General features: G+C 44.8%; 1 protein-coding gene across 1 annotated transcript in view; it reads left to right on the forward strand.

Moving 5' to 3' along the window:
* The first annotated feature begins 921 nt into the window (after window positions 1–921).
* The window catches only part of TG (thyroglobulin), a 159,463-nt gene continuing 140,414 nt past the window's right edge, over window positions 922–19,970 (forward strand). The window contains exons 1-10 of the mRNA XM_074577876.1: window positions 922–1,009; window positions 2,601–2,709; window positions 3,610–3,707; window positions 4,163–4,366; window positions 4,458–4,617; window positions 9,179–9,285; window positions 10,369–10,512; window positions 12,231–12,416; window positions 15,895–16,959; window positions 18,152–18,739. Coding sequence (XP_074433977.1) covers window positions 922–1,009; window positions 2,601–2,709; window positions 3,610–3,707; window positions 4,163–4,366; window positions 4,458–4,617; window positions 9,179–9,285; window positions 10,369–10,512; window positions 12,231–12,416; window positions 15,895–16,959; window positions 18,152–18,739 — 2,749 coding nt within the window. The remainder of the gene's footprint in view (window positions 1,010–2,600; window positions 2,710–3,609; window positions 3,708–4,162; window positions 4,367–4,457; window positions 4,618–9,178; window positions 9,286–10,368; window positions 10,513–12,230; window positions 12,417–15,894; window positions 16,960–18,151; window positions 18,740–19,970) is intronic.

A 19,970-nucleotide genomic window follows, 5' to 3' on the forward strand; every position in this document is an offset into this window, starting at 1 on the left:
ACTGAAAAGAGCCTGGCCCCATCCTCCTGACACCCACCTTTTAAGTATTTATAAGCATTGATAAGATCCCCCCTCAGGCATCTTCTTTCCAGACTGAAGAGACCCAAGTCCCTCAGCCTTTCTTCATAAGAGAGGTGTTCCAGCCCCCTAAATACTCTGGAACCAAGGAAACAATATTTCTGATATGTTTTAGGTTGAGGATCTTGCATGTAATTAGTACTAAAAAGCTGGACCTAATATACTTAATGTTTATACTGACCTTACACCTGAAAGATGAAGGCCGGGAAGCCGAGCTGCTTCCCGTCAGGTACAAAAGTGTCTATAAAAATGCATGGTGCAAGTGGGGGTAAAAGAAAAAGGTCAGATGGAACTGACTCCGACCCTCAATTCCCTTCACAGTCAGTGGAGCTACATCCATCCTGTTTTTCACTTCATAAATAACCACGTTATGAATTGTATTTGCTCCCGGTGCTGCAGTGCTTGGAGGCCTAACTCTCACCTGTCCCCTCAGCAGGCTGGGCTCTCTAGGGACACAAAAATGGGTATTTCTGACACAAAGCACAAATTCTGGTTGCACCCACAGCGCAGGCGAGAGACAGAGCTCTGGCCGGGGTCATGTCAATGTGCTCGATTTGCATGTTGATTTAACGAAGTCCCCCCTGTGCCTGCTGCCGCTTGTTCTCCTCTCCGATGAGTGGGCTCGGCCGTGCTCCCCGGAGCGGGAATGAGGATGAGAACCACCAGGGCCGTTCCAGGTGAACAGGCCTCTTGCGGTTTTCTCAGGAGCATCGTATGCGTCACTCGCCCCATTTTGCGGTCGGTCGACCGGCGCGTAAGTGACCCCGTCCACATGATGGTTGCTATAAAAAGGCGGGTGAAGGCTGCCTGGGGTGTGCCGGGCTGCCTCCCTGACAAAAGGGGATGGAGCTCTCCCCTCGCAAGATGGGCTCCGTCCCATTTTGCACCCTTCTTTGCTGCTTTATTAGCGTAGCAGCGGCCAATATATTCGGTAAGTACACTTGTTCTTTTCCTTCGCCTGTGTCCAGGGGCGACTGCGCTCTTTGTGCTGCTCTGTGTATGGTTCTGATGAAGTGTGTAATGGTCTTAAATCTCGCATATGGCAAACTTAGCTAGTTGTTGTGTGCTGTGGGCTTGGGCTCCAGGTTAAACGCTAAACTATAAGGATCTTTATAGGTTATCTGAGTTCAGTACACCTGGATTTTGAGTGGAAAAAACACTGTTTTCTGGAAGAAGAGGCTGGGCTAGAGAAGGAGCTTGACTAAGAAAAGGTGGTGCTGCAGGGATGTGAAGGTCCTAGATTATAACTTCTACTTGTATCTGCTACCGTCTAGTTTATGCTTGAACTTTGATTTAAGATACTGGACAGTCTGAGTGCTGTCCCCAGTTCCCTGGTCTGAATTTGACAGTCCTGCACAACAAGCAATTTGAATCTTCCATCAATCTCTTAACTCAGATATCTTAGTAGACCCTCTCTAGCACTGTACAAAGGGATCTCCACACACCCCAGAGCAACGGGCTCAGAGGCGCATTGGAGATGAAAATGGTGAGGTTTGCCTATGTGTGGATGTCTGTGGGTGAGCTAACTAAATTCCCTTCACAGTCTCACGAATATTTCACATGGGCTTAAGGGGACACAGGGAAAACTCATAGGAACAGAAGTGATTCAGTGATCTTGGGCACACAGAAACCATCTGTGGTTAAAGAAATCCCTGAGCTGCAAATTGTCAAAGTATTTTGGTTTCTGGTTTATTTGCACTACTATGTATGGTCACACTCGGACCAAATATTGGCTTAAGTGAAACTTTGGTCTAAATCACTGTAGCTATGGTTATCCTTGTTTGCTGTATTTTCATAGAACTAGTCAATGGAATTAAGAGCATGACATTCATCATATATTGACAGAGAAAGTGTCGGATCAACTAATCTGTTCTGTACAAAAGAACTTACTGAATATTCATCATTCTCCTAAAACAGCATCGAAATGTGGTTTTGAGTCCATTAAGAACTGAGGAGTCAACTGTTTTCTTGCTAGGTGGCTTCAGTATCGCTTGGTCGTTTGCCCTGCTAAAAATTGAGAATATGAACCACCCTGGTGCTAACTGCTAGACATTGATTCTTTTTAGGTTTTTTGTAAGACTATGAAGAAATACCTCTCCTTTCAGTAGAATAGTGAGTGACTTAGCTTCAGTAAAGAATAAATACTCCTAAAATGTTAATAGTGATGTGTGTGGTTATGGCAAAGGGCTGTTTTCTGGTGATAGCCACAATTAACTGAGTACATGGAAAATGATAGCTATACCAGTACAGAACAGAGCTGAAGCTAATTAAATACAGGCCTGGGAAAGGGGTTCAGGAGCATCTCCGTCGTGTGCTGATCCTGCAGCTGGCAGCCCAGCGAGTGCGTCCAGTACCTCCCTGTTCTGTCCCATACAAAAATGTACGCAAGGAGCAATGGGGAAACAACCAGGGACACACAAACCTGGGACTTTTACCATGCAGTGTTGGCACTAACAGGGGTTTGAGAAGAAGAGGCTTGTGGTGAAACCACCCTTATGTGTTTACCTTCTTGCTGCTTTCAGAGTACCAGACAGATTCCCAACCGTTACGTCCATGCGAACTTCAGAGGGAAAAGGCATTTTCAGGAGGAGAAACCTACGTTCCTCAGTGCTCAGAAGATGGCCAGTTCAGGTATTCATCCCTGCTATTATTCTGCTGTTATGTGACACGACCTTTCATTACGAATGAAGGCTTTAACTTCGGTTTTGAAGAGCCTCCGTGTCAGGGGACTGGAGGGTGCAGGAGACTGAAGGGACTTCATTGAGCCATGTTGCAGATCCAGCTCCTCCTGAATGAATTCCATGTTGCTGGAAATAATCTCTGGGTTATGAGGTCAATCTAATATTAATAGGCTAATCTCAGCAGCGTTATTTGCATGTTAAATACTTGGTGCAGCTTATTGTGTAATGCAGCTGCTGTCTTCCTACACATGCTCATGGGCACGTGGTCTGCAATCAGCGTGCCACCTGGCACAGCTGAGCCAAGCTGACTTGGAGAAGTTATCCACCCTGCTGTAAGTGGCACAGCTGGGTTTCCTTCTAAAGGCAGTGAAGGAACTAAAGCACGTGGAGAATGGTGGTTTAGAGAGCAGCTTGTTGCTTGAAGATGCATGAAGTTAATGGGTTAAAGGTGAGGTTGAGGGGAGTGCAAGTTGTAACGTTCTCTACTATTACCTTATTGTTGCCTAGGGTGGAGGACCTAGCCCATGCTAGATTTGACTTTAAAAATGTCTCAAAATGTGTGGCAATTCTTGAATACTGAGAATCAGGATTCCGTCCAACCTGCTTGCATCCTGACTGACTTCAAGTCACTTATCTGCAGTTCCTGAAGACTTCAGAGAATTACTAGAATTAAGAGCTCCCACCAGGTGTATTTGGAGTCACCATAAACACAGCCCTTTCTGATTCCGTTATTTGCAGTGTTGAAATACTTGAACTTGTTTAGCTTGCTTTCTGTCTTGGTTTATATCCCATACTGACTGAGGACTCTGTCGTTCACAAAGTGAAATATATTACTTGTGATCTTCTTCAGGACAGTTCAGTGCAGTAGGAACGGTCTTTCGTGTTGGTGTGTGGATGAGAATGGCATTGAGGTACCTGGCAGCAAACAGAACGGATATCCCGTATCTTGTAAGTCACAAGTTTCTATTTTTGTTGAGATTGGGTAAAGAGCCATTTAAATCTGCATTTGAACTGCTAAAATCAAGAACAGGTTCGCTCTGGACTTTGATGGACTCTAGTTTGTTGTAATTTGCTGGGTCTTTCTCGTAGAAGATCTGGAGTTTCTTTGGAGCTTGTCATGGAAACCTGATACACCTGCATGATCTGTATTCATGAAGGTCACAGTAATGTAAATCATGAAAGATCAACTTAATTTTTTGGCTTTTGAGTTGGAGGGCTTCAACCCCCTCTGTGGTGGGTTTCTGTATACTAGTTTTCATGACCTCAAGTCCATCAATGTCCTCATGCCACTGAGTGGCAGAATCAGAACTTGCGGCTCTCAGAAAACTCAGATGTTGCCTTAATAAATGATTCAGTGCCCAACAAGTACCTTTCTCTAACAGTGCCCCTCTCTGGTACTACAGGCTTATCCTTTTGCCAGTTGCAAAAGCAGAGAATCTTGGTCAGTCGCTACATCAACAGCAGCAGCATCTCCTACATCCCTCAGTGCCTGGATTCAGGGGCGTTTGATGCGGTGCAGTGTGACACGGAGCTGGGTCAGTGCTGGTGTGTAGATCCAGAGGGAATGGAGATTTATGGCACCAGGCAGAGAGGAAAGCCAACGCGGTGTAAGTAATATAAACTACTCAAGTAATATAACTACTCACCTTTTTGTGGGAACTTAAAACACTAGTAAACATTACTTTTTTTCCCCATCAGGTCCGGGGAACTGTGAGATCCGAGACCGTCGCATTCTTCATGGGTTTGGGGAGAAGAGCCCACCACAGTGCTCAGCAGATGGAGAGTTTCTGCCTGTCCAGTGCAAGTTTGTCAACACTACAGACATGATGTTTTTTGATCTCGTTCATAGTTATAACAGGTAAGAGCGTAGGCTTCTGAAACAGGGAGGCAATGCTACATACCTCTTCAATTCAGTGTGTCTTACTGCATTTTTTTATTCCACATGAAGCCCTCCTTCTGTTGACCCCACGTGATGTTATTTTCTGTTAATGAATGGACGACTTCTGAATTAAATTTTCTCATTTAGAAAAGCTCGATATTCCATCCCTGCCGTCTAATCAGTGTGTCCTCACACAGCAGTGGATACCACATTGTGATCCGTATTTGGAAAAGTAGCCAGGGCTACCTTTCAGGCAGACACACAGCAGCAGATGGGATAAATGTGGAAGGAAGAGTGGAATTCAAATGTACGTATGAGGTAGGAAAGATGATTCCATATGGGAGATGAAAACAGAGGGACAAGTGGAAACATGGAAAGAGCAAGTTCCACATGATGGTGGGGAAACTCTCTTCCATTTAGGCAGTGCAGGGTTGGTTACACAGGTGAACCTGCAAGTGGTGGATGGTAATGCTGACATACAACTGGCTTTGGGTGGTTGGAGTGGGCTGGGGAAGACTCCAAAACGCTGGATCAAATGCTTGTCTGTTGGAGCAAAAAGCCGTTGTCCTGTGGAGGAGCTGGGAATTAATGCTCAGGTGGAGAAATAAGGAATGGAGAAGGGGAACCACAGGGAGAGGAGTTCATTTCAGTGCAGATGTTCAGACACTCCAGAGAAACCACTTGGTCTCTTGCAAAGTGCCGTTATCTTGGCATCTCAGCCAACACATTTTTCCGGTGGAGGGCAGTGGAGTAAATGTAATGTCTCATTCTGACTTGGCTCTGTAGTAGCAAAGGCATTTTATTGTAAATGCCAATTTTTCTATTTTGAGGGTTTTCTTTTTTAATTTAAACAAAACTGAAAGGCAGGCCCAAATGCACAGCACAAATTTGTCAGAGCTTCGGGAGAGATTATTTTGGCAAGAGCAAAATAATCTGGCTGTTTTTTTTTTTTCTTTGGCCTGTGGAGTGTGGAAATTCTAAAACAACAATTGCAGAGGGGAAAGCAATGCTTTAAATTAACTTTTTGGTTTTTTTTTCTCCCCTTGGGAGATTTGTCTGCAAAGGCCTGGGAGATTGGCTTTTCTTGTGTCTGTGTCATGTAATTAATCACAGCAGGATCGTTTCACTGCCAGCTGTCTACCTTTCTAATTGTGGCATTGACTTAACCCTTTACCATCACATCTGAGTATCTCAGGTCATTAACATTTATTTTCACAGTATTTCTGCCTGAAATGTCATTACCTCGACCCATTAAAATGTGGCCAGAGTATGGAGTTGAAGGGATGAGTTCCACAGCAAAGGACTATAGCAGAGCAGGGATTTAAACCCACATTTCATGTTCATGTGGAACCAGTGGAGCAACTTTCTTTGGTTCCACAGACTGATTTTTGAAATCTAGACTTGTCAAACTAACTCCCTTTCCAAATTGTTTACACCTTTATAAATAATCCAGAATAAATCAGTATGTTAGAAAAAATAAATGTAGAAATTCAGTGGCTTAGAGCTAAGATTTTCCCAAGGGGAAGACTTTTGGAAAAAAAGATGAGCCCACATTTCCTGCCTCACCTCAGCTACCTGGCTACTGTTACTTATTTTATACAGACTGTGCCTGAGTCCTGCTTGGTTGGTCAATCATCTAGAAGGCCCTATGGCCTATGGACTGGGGAGAAATATCAAAAAATTAAAAAGTCGAGGAAGATCTTTTTACTTTCTTGCTATAATTTTCATCAGACTAAAGACCTCGTGCCAGTCTCTTTATCCCAGCTCACTGGAGGTTCTGTCCTATTTATGTATTATTTCATTGGCAACGGAAATGATTCTGTGATTCTATGAAAAAGCCATGATTTGCATTTCTCCCTCTGTTTCTGAATAGTCAATGAGAAGGGCAGCTGTAACTTGAGCTGCTCATAGAAACATAGAAGCAGTTACTTGCAAACCTGCTTTTAAAGATCAGTAATGAGTTACCTTTGCTGGAAGCCAAGAGCAGAGATTCACTGTTGGGAGAAAAGGTCAGCAACCTCACATTTATTTACTTTTCCATATTTTTGAGTGCAAGCGTTTTTGCTGAAACGCATGGGTACACTATAAATTTATCCAGAACTGAAATGTAGTTAGCTTTGCTTCAGCCATTGCTTTGGACTGGGTCTGATAGATGAGGGAGTCTGTGTTATCGCTACTCATCTCCGGGGCTGTGATTAAAAAGAGGCTAAGAAAAGAAAAGAAAAGAAGCAGTTGGAAGTGAGTTTTCCAAGCAAGATGAGCAAAGTTCTGTCCTCGTGTTTGTGAGGGCCTAATTTATATCTGTTTGTACTTTTTTTTGTTCCCAGTTGAGAGTACAGCTAAATATAACCAGAATGACAGGATATGACTATACATCTGCCCCATATAAAAGTCGTATAATTATACATGTGACTTCTTAACATTGAGGGTGAAAGAAAGCAGCGTGCAGAGGTTTTTTTTGTTGCATCCTGTTTCCCTGAGCTAGACGTTGCGATGCTGAGGTGATGAGTTCCAGGGACATGAGCAGCGCAGAGCTCTGCCTTTGAATATAGGGGCATTGCTCTCCTAAGAAGAGAAAAGATGATTTTCCTTGTTGGGCATTGGCCCGTGCATGATAATTCAGGAGAGTCGAAAGCTCTTGAAGTGCCCCAAGCCATTTATATCCATGTGTACATAGAAGACCGTAGAAAGATGGTATCTAGCTCTATATATCTTAACTTGCATTGTTTTAATGTTGACAGAAGTCCCTCTGTGCCCTGAAGTATGACATTTTGATTGCTTTTAGCATGCCGATGTCAGCAGCAGAGCAAGACTTGATGATCCAAAGTGGAGGGAGTCATTAGGCTTTTAATTTGAAGATGTGGGAGAGTGCCAGAGTGAAGCGGTGCCACGCAGGGATGTGCAAGCTGCTGGATGATGCTGGGACAACGCTGAAGTTACCAGCCCCTTTGTCTGCCAGGGGTTGCTGATGCTTCATGCATTCCCCAGTTTGTGCTTTGATATACTGAGGAAGCAGTAACATCTTCAGCTCTCCTGGCAAGAGGTGGCAGAGCTCTCAGGCAGACACTTGAACGTGGCAAAGGGCCATTACTCCACTCCTCTCACCTGACCACTGGTTCTGAGCCAGACAAGCGTTTCATACAATCATAGACTAATTTTGGTTAGAAGGGGACTTTAAAGGTCATCCAGTTCACCAACCCCTGCAATAAGCAGGGACATCTTCAACTAGATCAGGTTGCTCAGAGCCCTGTCCAGCCTGTCCTTGAATGTTTCCAGGGATGGGGCATCTACCACCTCTCTGGGCGACCTGGGCCAGTGTTTCACCACCCTCAGTGTGAAAAATTTCTTCCTTCTTTCTACTTTTGTTGCATTTCCCAGGGGCACTGCAGACTGTACGTGCTACGGAGCAGCCCTGAGGCTGCAGAAGGGTGGCACTGGAACTGGGGCTGGTCATGGTCACAACTGTGCAGAGTTGCCATAAAGTGCTTTGGAACATCAACCTTTTTCCCAGTTTATCTGGGCCTAATTTACCATTACTCTTACTGCTAAATGTCCTTCCTTGGTAACAACCTACTTTTTGTGTAATTCTCTGAATGTCTTGAGCAGAAAATTCCACTTCCCTGCTGTTAGATTTTTCCCAAATAAACTATATGCAGCTGGAACACCAGGCCTTTATTGTATTTCAGGGTAAGGGTATGTGTCTGTAAAATAATACGATTGTTTTGGAACTCAGAAAAATTGTTCCAATGGTCATATTGCCTGAATCTAGAAAAAACTTATCTTCTGTTTGCTTGGAGAAACCCTAGAGTGTCTGCTGGATAAGATCACATTTATTATGTTTTTTCCAACTCTGACCTTATTAAGTTTCCTTCCTAAATGATTGTTTTGCTGGAATTTGGCTGTTGTCACTCCTAGAATATTATACTGGAAACTAGCGTCTCTTTGATCTCCAGAAGTACGAGTCAATATTACTTGTAATATGTTAAAACCCCTTTCTCCTTAATCTGTTGAGCCATGCTCTGAAAATGAAAAAGATTAGTGAGATTTTTATCAGCTTTTGTGCTTAATTCAGTGCAGAAAGCGTCCGTAGCATGCAGGGAAGAGGAGGCAACCTGTTTGTTTAGGCACTCTGCCATCCTGTGCAGCTTTGTGGAAGGAGTTAATGAACGGGTGTTGTAATAACATTAAGCCAACATCTATCCATTTTACACTCTTTGACAGGCTTTCAAACATGAGAGTAGAAATGAAAATGAGTGGTATGTGCTGGGTACCTGCTTAGGAATGGTCAGAAATCTGTCTGAAGGGAGAATGTCCTGTTTTTGTTTAAAAAAAATGGCATTTAGGAGACTTGTTATCCTTCTGAAACACCGATCTGGACCATGTCAGAGCCTGGTCGCCACAAGGAGACCAAAGGGTTTTGTAATGTCTTTGTGCTCCACAGACATCCTTGCCGTACAAGTATGGGAGGGAAAGAGACGATGGTTAGTTGTTGTCAACGGGCCTCCCTGGGCTCCTCACAGGGGGCTGTTTTTCCTTCCAGGCTCCCGAGGGCTTTCCAAACATTCAGCTCCTTGCGGGAGACGTTCCCGGAGGTCTCTGGGTACTGTTACTGCACCGACAGCCTGGGCAGAGAGCTAGCAGACACCGGTAAGTACCCACCAGCAGCTGATCCTCTGACTTGAGTGGCTTTGAATTCCCAAGGGAAAGGACAAATAACACGTATCAGTCTTCGGATTCATTTGGGAGTTCAATTTCATTCTTACAAGGGGTGAAACCACTGTGACCAGTTTAGCATCCATGGGATGGGCTGGAGCTCACTAACGAAAACCCACCTTAGAAGCAGAGCTTCAGTCAGTAGGAAGTGGAGTTGCTGCCCGGGAGCTAATCCTGTCTTTTTTGGGATGGTGGAATAGGATTTCTGAATGTCCAGCCTCTGCCCACACTAGAAAGCTGTGTCATATTTGATAAGTCCAATTAGCAAATGCGGAGGAACATAAAGACTGAACTGTTTTTTTTTTTGCTCAGGTGGAATCATGGAATGCTTTGGGTTGGAAAGGACCTTTGAAGATTGTCTAATCCAACCCCCTTGCCATGGGGAGGGACATCAGATGGTCCTTCCTTTTCTCTCATAGCCTTAGGATAGCTTTTAGGCATGTTAATAGTTGATGGGACCCTTTAGAAGAAAGAATGTTTTTTCCAAGAAGGAGGGATGAGGAGGTTGAGGACTTCCAGATCCTCTTCCTTAGATACTGTGGTTTTAAAAAAATAATAAAAAAATAATTTAGAAGGTAGATGAGAACTTCAACATTTAATTCCCACAAGGGTGAGAAGTTCTCAAAAAATTTATTCACTCAGGGAAACTTCTGCATGCCTTTTTTTTTTTTTTTTTTTGGTATACAACCGAAATGTTTTTTGGTGACATCAGTTTCCAAGATTCCATCAATTACTCTGCTGCAGACCGAGCCTAACAAAACCACAGCACAGTGCCTGTTACAGCGTGTTCCTCCTGCTTGTTTTGGTAGAAGTCAAGGCATAGAGCTAGTGCCTGGGCACTCATCAGCGGGCTGTATGGTGCGGCGCAGAAGGATTGTGCAGTACAAGCTCGCGTTTGGTCTGTTTAGAGGACTGGTTTTCTTTTTCCTGATAGGCTTCCAGTTCTGCTGCTCTGGTGTAAAGCAGGTGACTTCTGTCTTAAAACCAGGCTCTGTGCTAACAGTCTCTCTTTCCCAGGCTTGGAACTGCTGCTCGATGAAGTTTACGACACGGTTTTCTCTGCGCTGGAGCCTGCCCGCACGTTCACGGAGACCAGCGTATATCGGATCCTGCAGAGGCGGTTTCTGGGCGTTCAGCTGGCTACCTCTGGCAAGTTCAGATGTGAGTAGCACCCAGGCGATGCCCTGTAAATAAAGTGACCATTTTGGAGCTTATATGTGACAGCTTCCATTGGGGAGAGTTGTTCTAGGAATCTCTTGCACTCAAGCATATAATATCACAGTTTTGGTGCAAGAAACAAGGTCACTGAATTACAGCTGGCTTTTAACCTCCAGATTGTACATTCGTACCAGCAGATTGTACCTGGCCTCTGAGAACGCTTTCCATGCACTTAAAGTTCGCATTAGTTGAAATCCAATGAACTTTCCATATCTCTTGCCCTGAGATTATGGAGATGGATCTGATGATTTATTCAATTAAAAGCCTGAGAAAATGCTCCCTAATTTATGTTGGTACACTCAGAAATTGGAAGGATCTTGCATTGACCACAACACACTCGATTCCCAGGAGGCCACACAAGAGTTTGTAGTGCCTTGGCCAGCCAGGCTGAGCTTCTGGATCTGCCCTTGTGTCCATTCCTGCCCCGGTCAGGGCAGGCAAATGGGGAGAGATTCTCTGCCTATGGGCAGTGAACTCTGTGGGACAAGAGGTCAGGTACCTCCTTCTCCATACAGCAGAGCCCAAGAGAATTCCCTTGGCTGGGGAGAGTTTGAACCCCGTGGTGTGATCCTTCATCCTCCCATCCAAATTCCTCTGACGTTGCTGTCTGACCTTTCCATCACCAGAGACATGAAGCAGATATTGATGTAAGTTTTCTGGCCACATCATCAGGCGGTTTTTTCTATTTCTGGGACCAGCTGATGATTCTGGGGAGTCTGGGAAGTGTCTTCCCCCTTCCCATGGCAGTGTTGTGCAATCAGCTCTGACCGCCGCTGGGGATGCAGCGGCTCCCGGCGCAGACGAAACTCTAACAGCCACAAGATGGAGATGTGACCACGTTCCTCAGCCGCCGAGGGGGGACTTCTTTGGTGACTTACCCAGATCTCACACCGCCACCTGAAGCCACACACATTAGGAAAATTGTCAGGTTTCCTTGGTGAACAGGTCGTTCTGCTGTGATGCTCTTGCTCTTTCAACCTGGTAGCTGAGTGTAGCTGGAGGGCTCTTGAAGGTGAGAAATATTTAGACTGTAGGATTGCAGGGTTTATATAAACAAGCAAAGTTTCTGTTGGAAGGATGGAGTCTAGTATTGGAGAGATCATAACTCAGACAATTTGCTTTATGGAGTTTTGGCTTCTCTGTCATCAAGGAAAATTTGACAGGAATAGGGTCTTCAGATCCCCTGCAGAGGGAAATGAAAGAAATTGGGTGGTCCCAGACCGAATCTCCAGAGTCAGATACAGGTGCTTTTGCAGGAGCAATGCCTCGTTCTCTTCAGAAACATCGATGTTTGCCTTCATCTTAGCCTCCCTGTCTCTATTCACCAGCTTTGCATCTGCGTTAAGGGCACAGCTCACTGAGGTGCTGCTACTTCGCTTACCCACGGCTACGGCTGAAAAATGCACTGCAGTTTTATTTTCTGTTTGGTTTTCAGAAATGAATACCTACAGTAGAAAACCCTGGGGCCACTTCTCCAGTGGAAAAGAGGATGGGGAATTCGTATTTTGGGCTGGTACTCGAGGTGTGACTGAAAACAGTCAGGAAATTAAATTTTTTTTTTTTCCTTTTTTTCCCTCCCAAATAGACAAAAGAGAGGATCAAGCAGAGATGGTTCTGAAACTTTAAGCTTTCTTCCTTGACACATACCGTTTTCCTTGCAGGCCCCTCGAAGTGTGAGGTGGAGCGGTACGCAGCCCTGCGTTACCAGCACGCCTACGTGCCGTCTTGTGATGCTGACGGGGGCTACGCGCCGGTGCAGTGTCAGCAGGGAGGACAGTGCTGGTGTGTGGACACCAAAGGGCAAGAGGTCCAGGGCACAAAGAGACGAGGACAGCCCCCAGCCTGCGGTATGTATGAGGTTTGGAAAGGCAATAATGAGCACATCTCTTGCTGTCTCTAGGAAAAAACCCCAAAGACTAGTTCCCTTCTCAGCTCGGACAGATTCTGATGTCCAAAAACCTCTCTGGGGTTAAGAACAACATTCCAATAAATTTTTAAATGTCACGTTCCTTTTATTTTCTTTTATGACCTTTTTTAGCCTTTTAGTTTTGCATACAGCAAGGCTTTTCTTTGCAGCCATGATAACTATCTCATCTCCAGGATCTGGGGCATTAAGTCAGAATATCTGGGATAATAATAAGGAAGCCAGCAACAGTGGGTTTGGGTTCTGCCTCCTTCCTTTGGTGAAATGCCACTGAACTTGTAAGGTATCTCTTTCTCTTATCCTGAGCAGTTTTTTTTCCCTGTTCCTGTCACTGCATACCTGGCCATGGAAATTGTCAAATCCAGTAAAAAAAAAAAAAAATCAGAAAAAATGTATGGGTTTGGGCTTTGAGAGATTTCTTTAAAAATACACCATCAAATCAGTGCCCCAAATGGAAATGACAGCAGAAATGTCCAAGGGCCGGAGGGGAGGAGGAAAGTGAAAAACTTTCACTCTGAAGAACACTACCTAAATATTCAGGATTGCGCTGGAGGGCTGGGGCACAGGGTTCTTCGCGCGGGGGCCGCCTGCGGGGAAGGTAATTGCTCTGTCTGCAAGACGCGGTCTTACCATGCGGATAGAGAAGGAGGAACCTCTTTCCCGGGGTGTTACGGCTCCAAGTCACTCCAAGTGCTTTGGGCACAGAGAGGCTTACTAAGAAATGAAAACGTTAGCATGCCTCCGAGGCTGATCACCAAGGATATTGCAAGGGAACCTCCGAGAGGCCTTGCCATCTGTTGGGACTGGTTGTTTTCTCTTTGAACGTGCTTTGCTGAGCCCTCCTGATGATTTTTATTTTTTTGGACGGGGGGGGGGCAGCAACGACTTGGGGCTGCTTGCAGCTTTTATTGGCAGACTCAGGAAATTTAAGCAGGGAAAAATTTCTGCAGCCTGACCCCCGAGAAGGTATTTCGTGAGAATATAGCTGCAGTCTGCGTTCAGACAGCTACATGCCATGTGCGTGTCTCCAGTTCTGCTCTGGTTTATTTCTCTTTTAATATCTTTGACTCTCACACTCAGCAGCGTGGACGCTGGAGGAGGCAGAGATGTAGGTGTGGGTAGCACGTTGGGTACCCGCATGTCCCCGGGGCACCAGGCAGTTCTGATAGGAACATGCTCCTTTTCAGACTTTTTACAGTAAATTCACCCCAGCAGGGCTTTTCTGTTTATTCCTCCTCACTCTGCTTTGATTTGATTCAACAGCGGGTAGGAGGAGAGAGCATTTAAGACCATGATCCTACATTTGTTTCGTATTAGCATACTTGCGGGACTGTGGCTTACACTAACTTATTGGTCCCCAGAGGAATGTTCTTCATCCCTCTTACCAAGAGCCAACATTGAAAACAGAAGGGGCCCATCCTACAGAAAACGCCTTTACAAAGGAATCACTGTGAGGGACCCTGAGCCCCTGCCAGGAACTACAGAGCAGGACAAGGGTGTGAAAGAAGGAGTGAGAAAGATGCTGATCACAAAGCCTCAGATTACTTGCTAATCTATTTTAGCAGCTTTTAAGATTTCCAGCTTTTATCCTTACTGGTAACAGGATTCACGAATGTTTTATCATATTGCCTAAATGTGGAGTAAATGGGGATGGGGCAGGGAAGCCATGCTGAGCAGACCAAAGCTGTTTATCCACCACCCTGTCCCCTACAGCGACAGCAGTGGTGCTTAGGGAGAAAGTGTGAGAAACATGGGAGATGCTTGTAGCTTCCATATATCCTTGGAATATATTGTAGCGACAGGATGAGGGGCAATGGTTTTAAACTAGAGCAGGGCAGGTTTAGATTAGACATTAGGAAGAAGTTCCTTACAATGAGGGTGGTGAGACACCGGAACAGGTTGCCCAGAGATGTGGTGGAAACATTCAAGGCCAGGCTTGATGAGGCTCTGAGCAACCTGATCTAGTTGAAGATGTCCCTGCTTACTGCAGGGGGGTTGGACTGGATGACCTTTAAAGGTCCCTTCCAACCCAACACATTCTATGATTCTATGATATCCTCCTGCAGGCGGGAGAAGCCACAAACTGGAGGTGGAACCCAGATCATCGTGTTCAGCACTCCCCTATGGAGTCATCTTCCAGGGATTTTGCCTAATTACCTTTTAACCTTTCATCCTTCCTAGCATCCTCTTGCGATAAATTTTGTGATCATAAGTATGTGCTCCACTTCTGGACCATTCTAATTCTCGTACTGTGAAAAATATTGGGTAATGTCTATTGTGAATGATGTGGAGAATTCTGTTTTTTAAAAACCTTTATCATATTTTTTTGGTCTAAGCAGAATAGTCTTTCCTACTGGAAAAGCTGCTTTGTCCCCAAAGTATTTTTGCATCCCTTCTCTATATTTCTGCTACTTTTCCATCCCTTCTCTATAGTTCTGCCACTTTTCAAGGAAAGGTAACCGTGTGGCACATGATTCAAGCTGCTGTGTGCATTCCAGAGATCCAGTCATTGCCATCATCATCCTGCCTGTTTGGTTCTCAGTGTCTTTATATCTACCAAGTCTTTCCTTTTTTGATGTCTTTTAAGCCTTAAGCTGACATTTTCAGTGATGTGTTGCATCCCAACTCAAAGCCATTGCTGTCTGTGTTTGAATGTACAGATGGGGGTGGATGCAGATGACATAGCTTGGCCTGGGATTTGGGTGGCCAGGGCCACTGTTGGTACCCTCAGTACCCTGACATTTGACTATTTTTGTTGAAATTTTGTATTTTTTTTTCCTTTAGAGCTCAGTTGTTTATGCCATCTGGTCCTTAGCACTCAATTGCTACTAGTTCTAACAATTTGCTTTCAAACCTCTTGTAATAAACACTTCACTATGAAACTGAAGATCTAGGTAGGAAGCTTCCGTAAATTCCTCATTAGTGGGCATTGGTTGAAGTAACTTTCTGTTTTTCTGCAGTCTGTTTCTCTTTCTTAGGTTCACATATTATGCCTGGATCATTGGAGGTTTGCATGAGAAAGAGGCATCCTACCAGAGTGTTAATGTATTTGAAAAAGACTTTATATATCCTTTCAACCCTCGGAACAGGAATGAGGATTTACATTGGGACACAATAGAACCAGAAAAGACCACAGGGCAGACAACTCGGACGTCATGAAGGAATGTCTCCTTTCACTCTGTATCTTGACTAGAGAAGCTTATTTATTAGACTGTATTCAGCAACGGCTCAAATTTCCTTAACAATGTACATGATGCATAGTTGAGGAACTAGAGACAGGTTAAACTACACTTTTATGCATTTTCTGCTGAGACTGATTGAAAGATAGCCATGGAGTTACAGGTTTTGGAGGCTCCAAAATTTGATTTTATTTATTTATTTTTTTTTAAATCTTTGTCTAGGTGAAGAACTAGCATGCATCTCTGAGAGACGACGGGCCTTGTCAAGGATCTTTTATGGCCCTGCTGGGTACTTCAGTCAGGCCGATTTGTTTTCCACACCAGATATGCAGTTGGAAAAAATAGCTGGCTTCTCAAAACCCTGCCCTCCCTCCTTCAAGGAGCTGTTTCTGGACTCTGGATTGTCATCCCCAGTTGCACAAAGCCCATACGCCAGCCAAATTCCTGGGCTAGAAACCACCCTGAGTGAAGCCATCACGGGGATGTTCCCATCAAGGGAACTGGCTCAAGTGGCACTGCAATTTAGTACCAATCCAAAGCGTTTCCAAGAAAATCTCTTTGGAGGAAGGTTCTTGAAGAATTTGATCCAGTTTAACTTCACAGGGGCACTTGGCACTAGTGGGAAATACAGCATCAGACAATTTTTCCCACAGGAGGATGTGGCGGAGAGGGATAACAATTCCAGCCTTCTGGAATCAGCTGAGGCATTGTCATTGGAGGTATCACAGGGGAGATCCATTTTGAATAAACCTCTTGTAGGCAGCTTTGGCCGCACAATAACTCTACAGGGCAATCAGAATATGATGAAATTCCTTTCCTCTGTCCTGGAATTACCAGAATTCTTTACTTTTCTTCAACAAGTGATTTCTGTCCCCAAAAGCGTTGCTGAAGATTTAGGTGAGGTGGTGAAATTAGCATTGGGATCCGAAGGCTGTGATGAGTTGCCAAAGGGCCTGTTTGTTCCAACATGCACCAAGGAAGGGAGGTATGAGCAAGTTCAGTGCTATGCAGGAGAGTGCTGGTGTTTGGACACTTCAGGTAAGGAAGTTCCAGGCTCAAGAGTTCAAGGCAAACGTCCAAGGTGTCCCACTGATTGTGAGAAGCAAAGGAGAAACCTGCAAAACTTGAAGCAAACTCTGCCTGCGGGATCAGATCTTTTTATTCCCTCATGTACCGAGGATGGGGACTTTCTGCCACTCCAGTGTTACGGGACGAATTGCTTCTGTGTTGATTTGGATGGCAAGACTATTCCAGGAATAAGGGGAAAAGCTGGAAAGCCGATGCAATGTAAGTCCTAGAGACTGGGAATTTAAAAATGCTTCCTTATTGTGTTGGAATTTCATGATTCTTTCTTCATATCTGATTATATCTGAAATGTATGGATGATATATATGGAGAGGGATTCAAAGGCTAATACGTTTCTCATAAAGGTCATGCATCAGGCCTGAAAAGTGAGTTGCAAATGATTTGCCAGCCACCAATTTGCCATCGCAACTTGCTTATAGACTATCAACTGCCTCATCTTGTCCAGCTATTAATGTAATACAAAGGAAGAAGGAAGAACATTGGCTAGGGATATTTGGCTTTCAGGTTTCTGTGAACTGAAAATGGCACATCAAAAGGGGGAACAGACCAAGAGAAGAGCCTGCTTCTCATGTTGGAAGGAGTAGCAGGGTATCCAGCAGATGACAGTGGGTACACAGTGAAGGAGGTCCTTTGAATAACAGTTTGCAGAAGTAGCGGGGAATTTATCACAATGATCTCAATTGGTAGGGGATTAATATCTAGCAACCCATCTGTAGTTCAATCAAAAATAAACAGGTTCATAATTCTCTGGTGCTCAAAAGGAGATGAGCTCCTGTATTTGCTATGTTTGTAGAGCTGCTTGGTGGCAAAATGAAATTTGGCTCTGGAGATGGCAGGAAAGGCTTCCAAAACAAACTCACCCCAGCATTTTGAAGGATGGTATTTTCATATTCAGCTGCAATCTCCAGTAGAGAATAGGAAGAGAGGACAACAGAATCTGAAAATTATGGTCCAAGAGGAAATAAAATCAGTGTTATCCTGCTGTTCACATGGTTGTTTTTGCAGGGATTGGCTGAATAAGAATTAACTGCCAGATGATCAAGTGTATCTGAAAATACCTAGTTGGTGTGAACAGATTCAGGAAGGCATTTAGTGGCATCAAACACCTATCCCCACACCCCCAGTAAGAACTATAGGCACCTAATGTGCTCAGATGTATTCAAAAATTATAGCTATCTGCATCTTTCAGTGCTCGCATGCCTTTGGAAATCCTCCCCTGGTGCAGCACAGGAGATTAAGATCGTTGGGCCTCTTAATAACAGGCCTTAATAACAGCGCTGGGATAAAGGACCAAGTTTTAGTAATGGTGTTTATTGTACTAGCGGGGTGAAGGGTATTGTATATCTTCAGTGCGTTCATAAGACGGTGTTTTGCATGTTTTTCTTTTCCCCAGGCCCAAGTGCTTGCCAAGTAACAGCTGGTCAGGAGTATCTAAAGGCTGTGAAACTCCTGTTGTCAGGTCCAAGCGGTATGTCTCAGCTCTCCAGTGTTTACCTCCCGCAGTGCGACGCAGATGGGGCCTGGAGGCAGGTGCAGTGCGGCGGCCCTCCTGAGCAAGCCTTTGAGTGGTACGAAAGGTGGATCGCAGAGAACAATGAGGGCAAAACCCTGCCCATTGCTGATCTGTTAAGCATCATAACTGGATATAAAGAGGTGTCTTCCAAAGGCTTTTCAGCTTTTATTAAAGCTTTGTTTGAGGCTGGGCACCAGAATATCTTCCCAGCATTCACCACATATTCCTCCTTCACTGATCTCCCACCTGAAGTGCTGGAAGGAAATGTGACCTATGCATCAGAGAACATTTTACTGGATCCATATACGTTCTGGCAGCTTCTGAATGAGCAGTTGACCTATTACCCAGGACCATACACTGATTTCAGCGCTCCGTTAAGCCACTTTGAACTTCGTAATTGTTGGTGTGTTGATAGCAAAGGAGAAGAGCTGCAAGGAACAAAGGCAGAAGTGAACCAGGTCCCAGCATGTAAGTAACAGAATTTCTGGCACATAAGTAGCAGCTTCTGATCTTTTCTTTTATTCCGCAAGAGGAAAGTCTCAGGAGGACTACAAGGATGTCGTGAGGTTATGCAGGGAGAAAATCAGAAGGACCAAAGCCTAATTAGAACTTAATCTGGCTACTGCTGTAAATGACAATAAAAAATGTTTCTATTAATACATCATCAAAAAAGGAGAGCTAAAGAGAATCTTCATTCCTTATTGGATGCATAGTGACAAACACACATTGGATGTATGGTGACAAGGGAAACAGTGACAAAGGATGAGGAAAAGGTTGAGGTGCCTAACGCCTTCTTCACCTCAGTCTTTCATAGTAAGGCCATTGTTCTTGGGGTACTCAGCCCCCTGAGCTGGATGGCATGGGTGGGGAGCAGAATGAAATCCCCATAATCCAAGGGGAAATGGTTAGTAACCTGATACACCACTTAGATGCACACAAGTCTATGGGGCCAGATGAGACCTCCACCCAAGGGTACTGAGGGAGATGGTGGAAGTGCTCACCAAGCCACTTTCCTTCATTTATCAGCATCCCTGGCTAACTGGGGAGGTCCCAGTTGACTGGAGGCTAGCAAATGTGACACCCATCTACAGGAAGGTGTGGAAAGAGGATCTGGGGAACTACAGGCCTGTCATTTTGACATTGGTGCTGGGGAAAGTTATGGAGCAGGTCATCTTGAGTGCCATCACACAAGGCACGTGTGATGGCACACACACAGGACAACCAGGAGATCAGGCCCAGTCCGCATGGATTTATGAAAGGCAGGTCCTGCTTGACAAACCTGATGTCCTTCTATGACAAGGTGACCCACTTAGTGGACGAGGGAAAGGCTGTGGATGTTGTCTACGTAGTAAAGCCTTTGATTCTCCTGGAGCAACTGGCTGCTCATATTTTGAATAAGCGTACGTTTCACTGGGTAAACTGACTGGACAGCAGGGCCCAGAGAGTGGTGGTGAATGGACTTAAATCCAGTTGGTGGCCGGTCACAAGTGGCGTTACCCAGGGCTCAGTATTGGGCCAGTTCTGTTTAATACCTTTATCAATGATCTGGATGAGAGGATCAAGTGAATCCTCAGTAATTTTGCAGATGACACCAAGTTGGGTGGGAGTGTTGATCTGCTTGAGGGTAGGAAGGAAGGGATCTGGACAGGCTGGATTGATGAGCCGAGGCCAAGGGGAAGAGGTTCAATCAGGCCAAGTG

This window comes from Larus michahellis, chromosome 2 (genome assembly GCF_964199755.1).
Source record: "Larus michahellis chromosome 2, bLarMic1.1, whole genome shotgun sequence".
In the NCBI taxonomy this organism is placed as follows: domain Eukaryota; kingdom Metazoa; phylum Chordata; class Aves; order Charadriiformes; family Laridae; genus Larus; species Larus michahellis.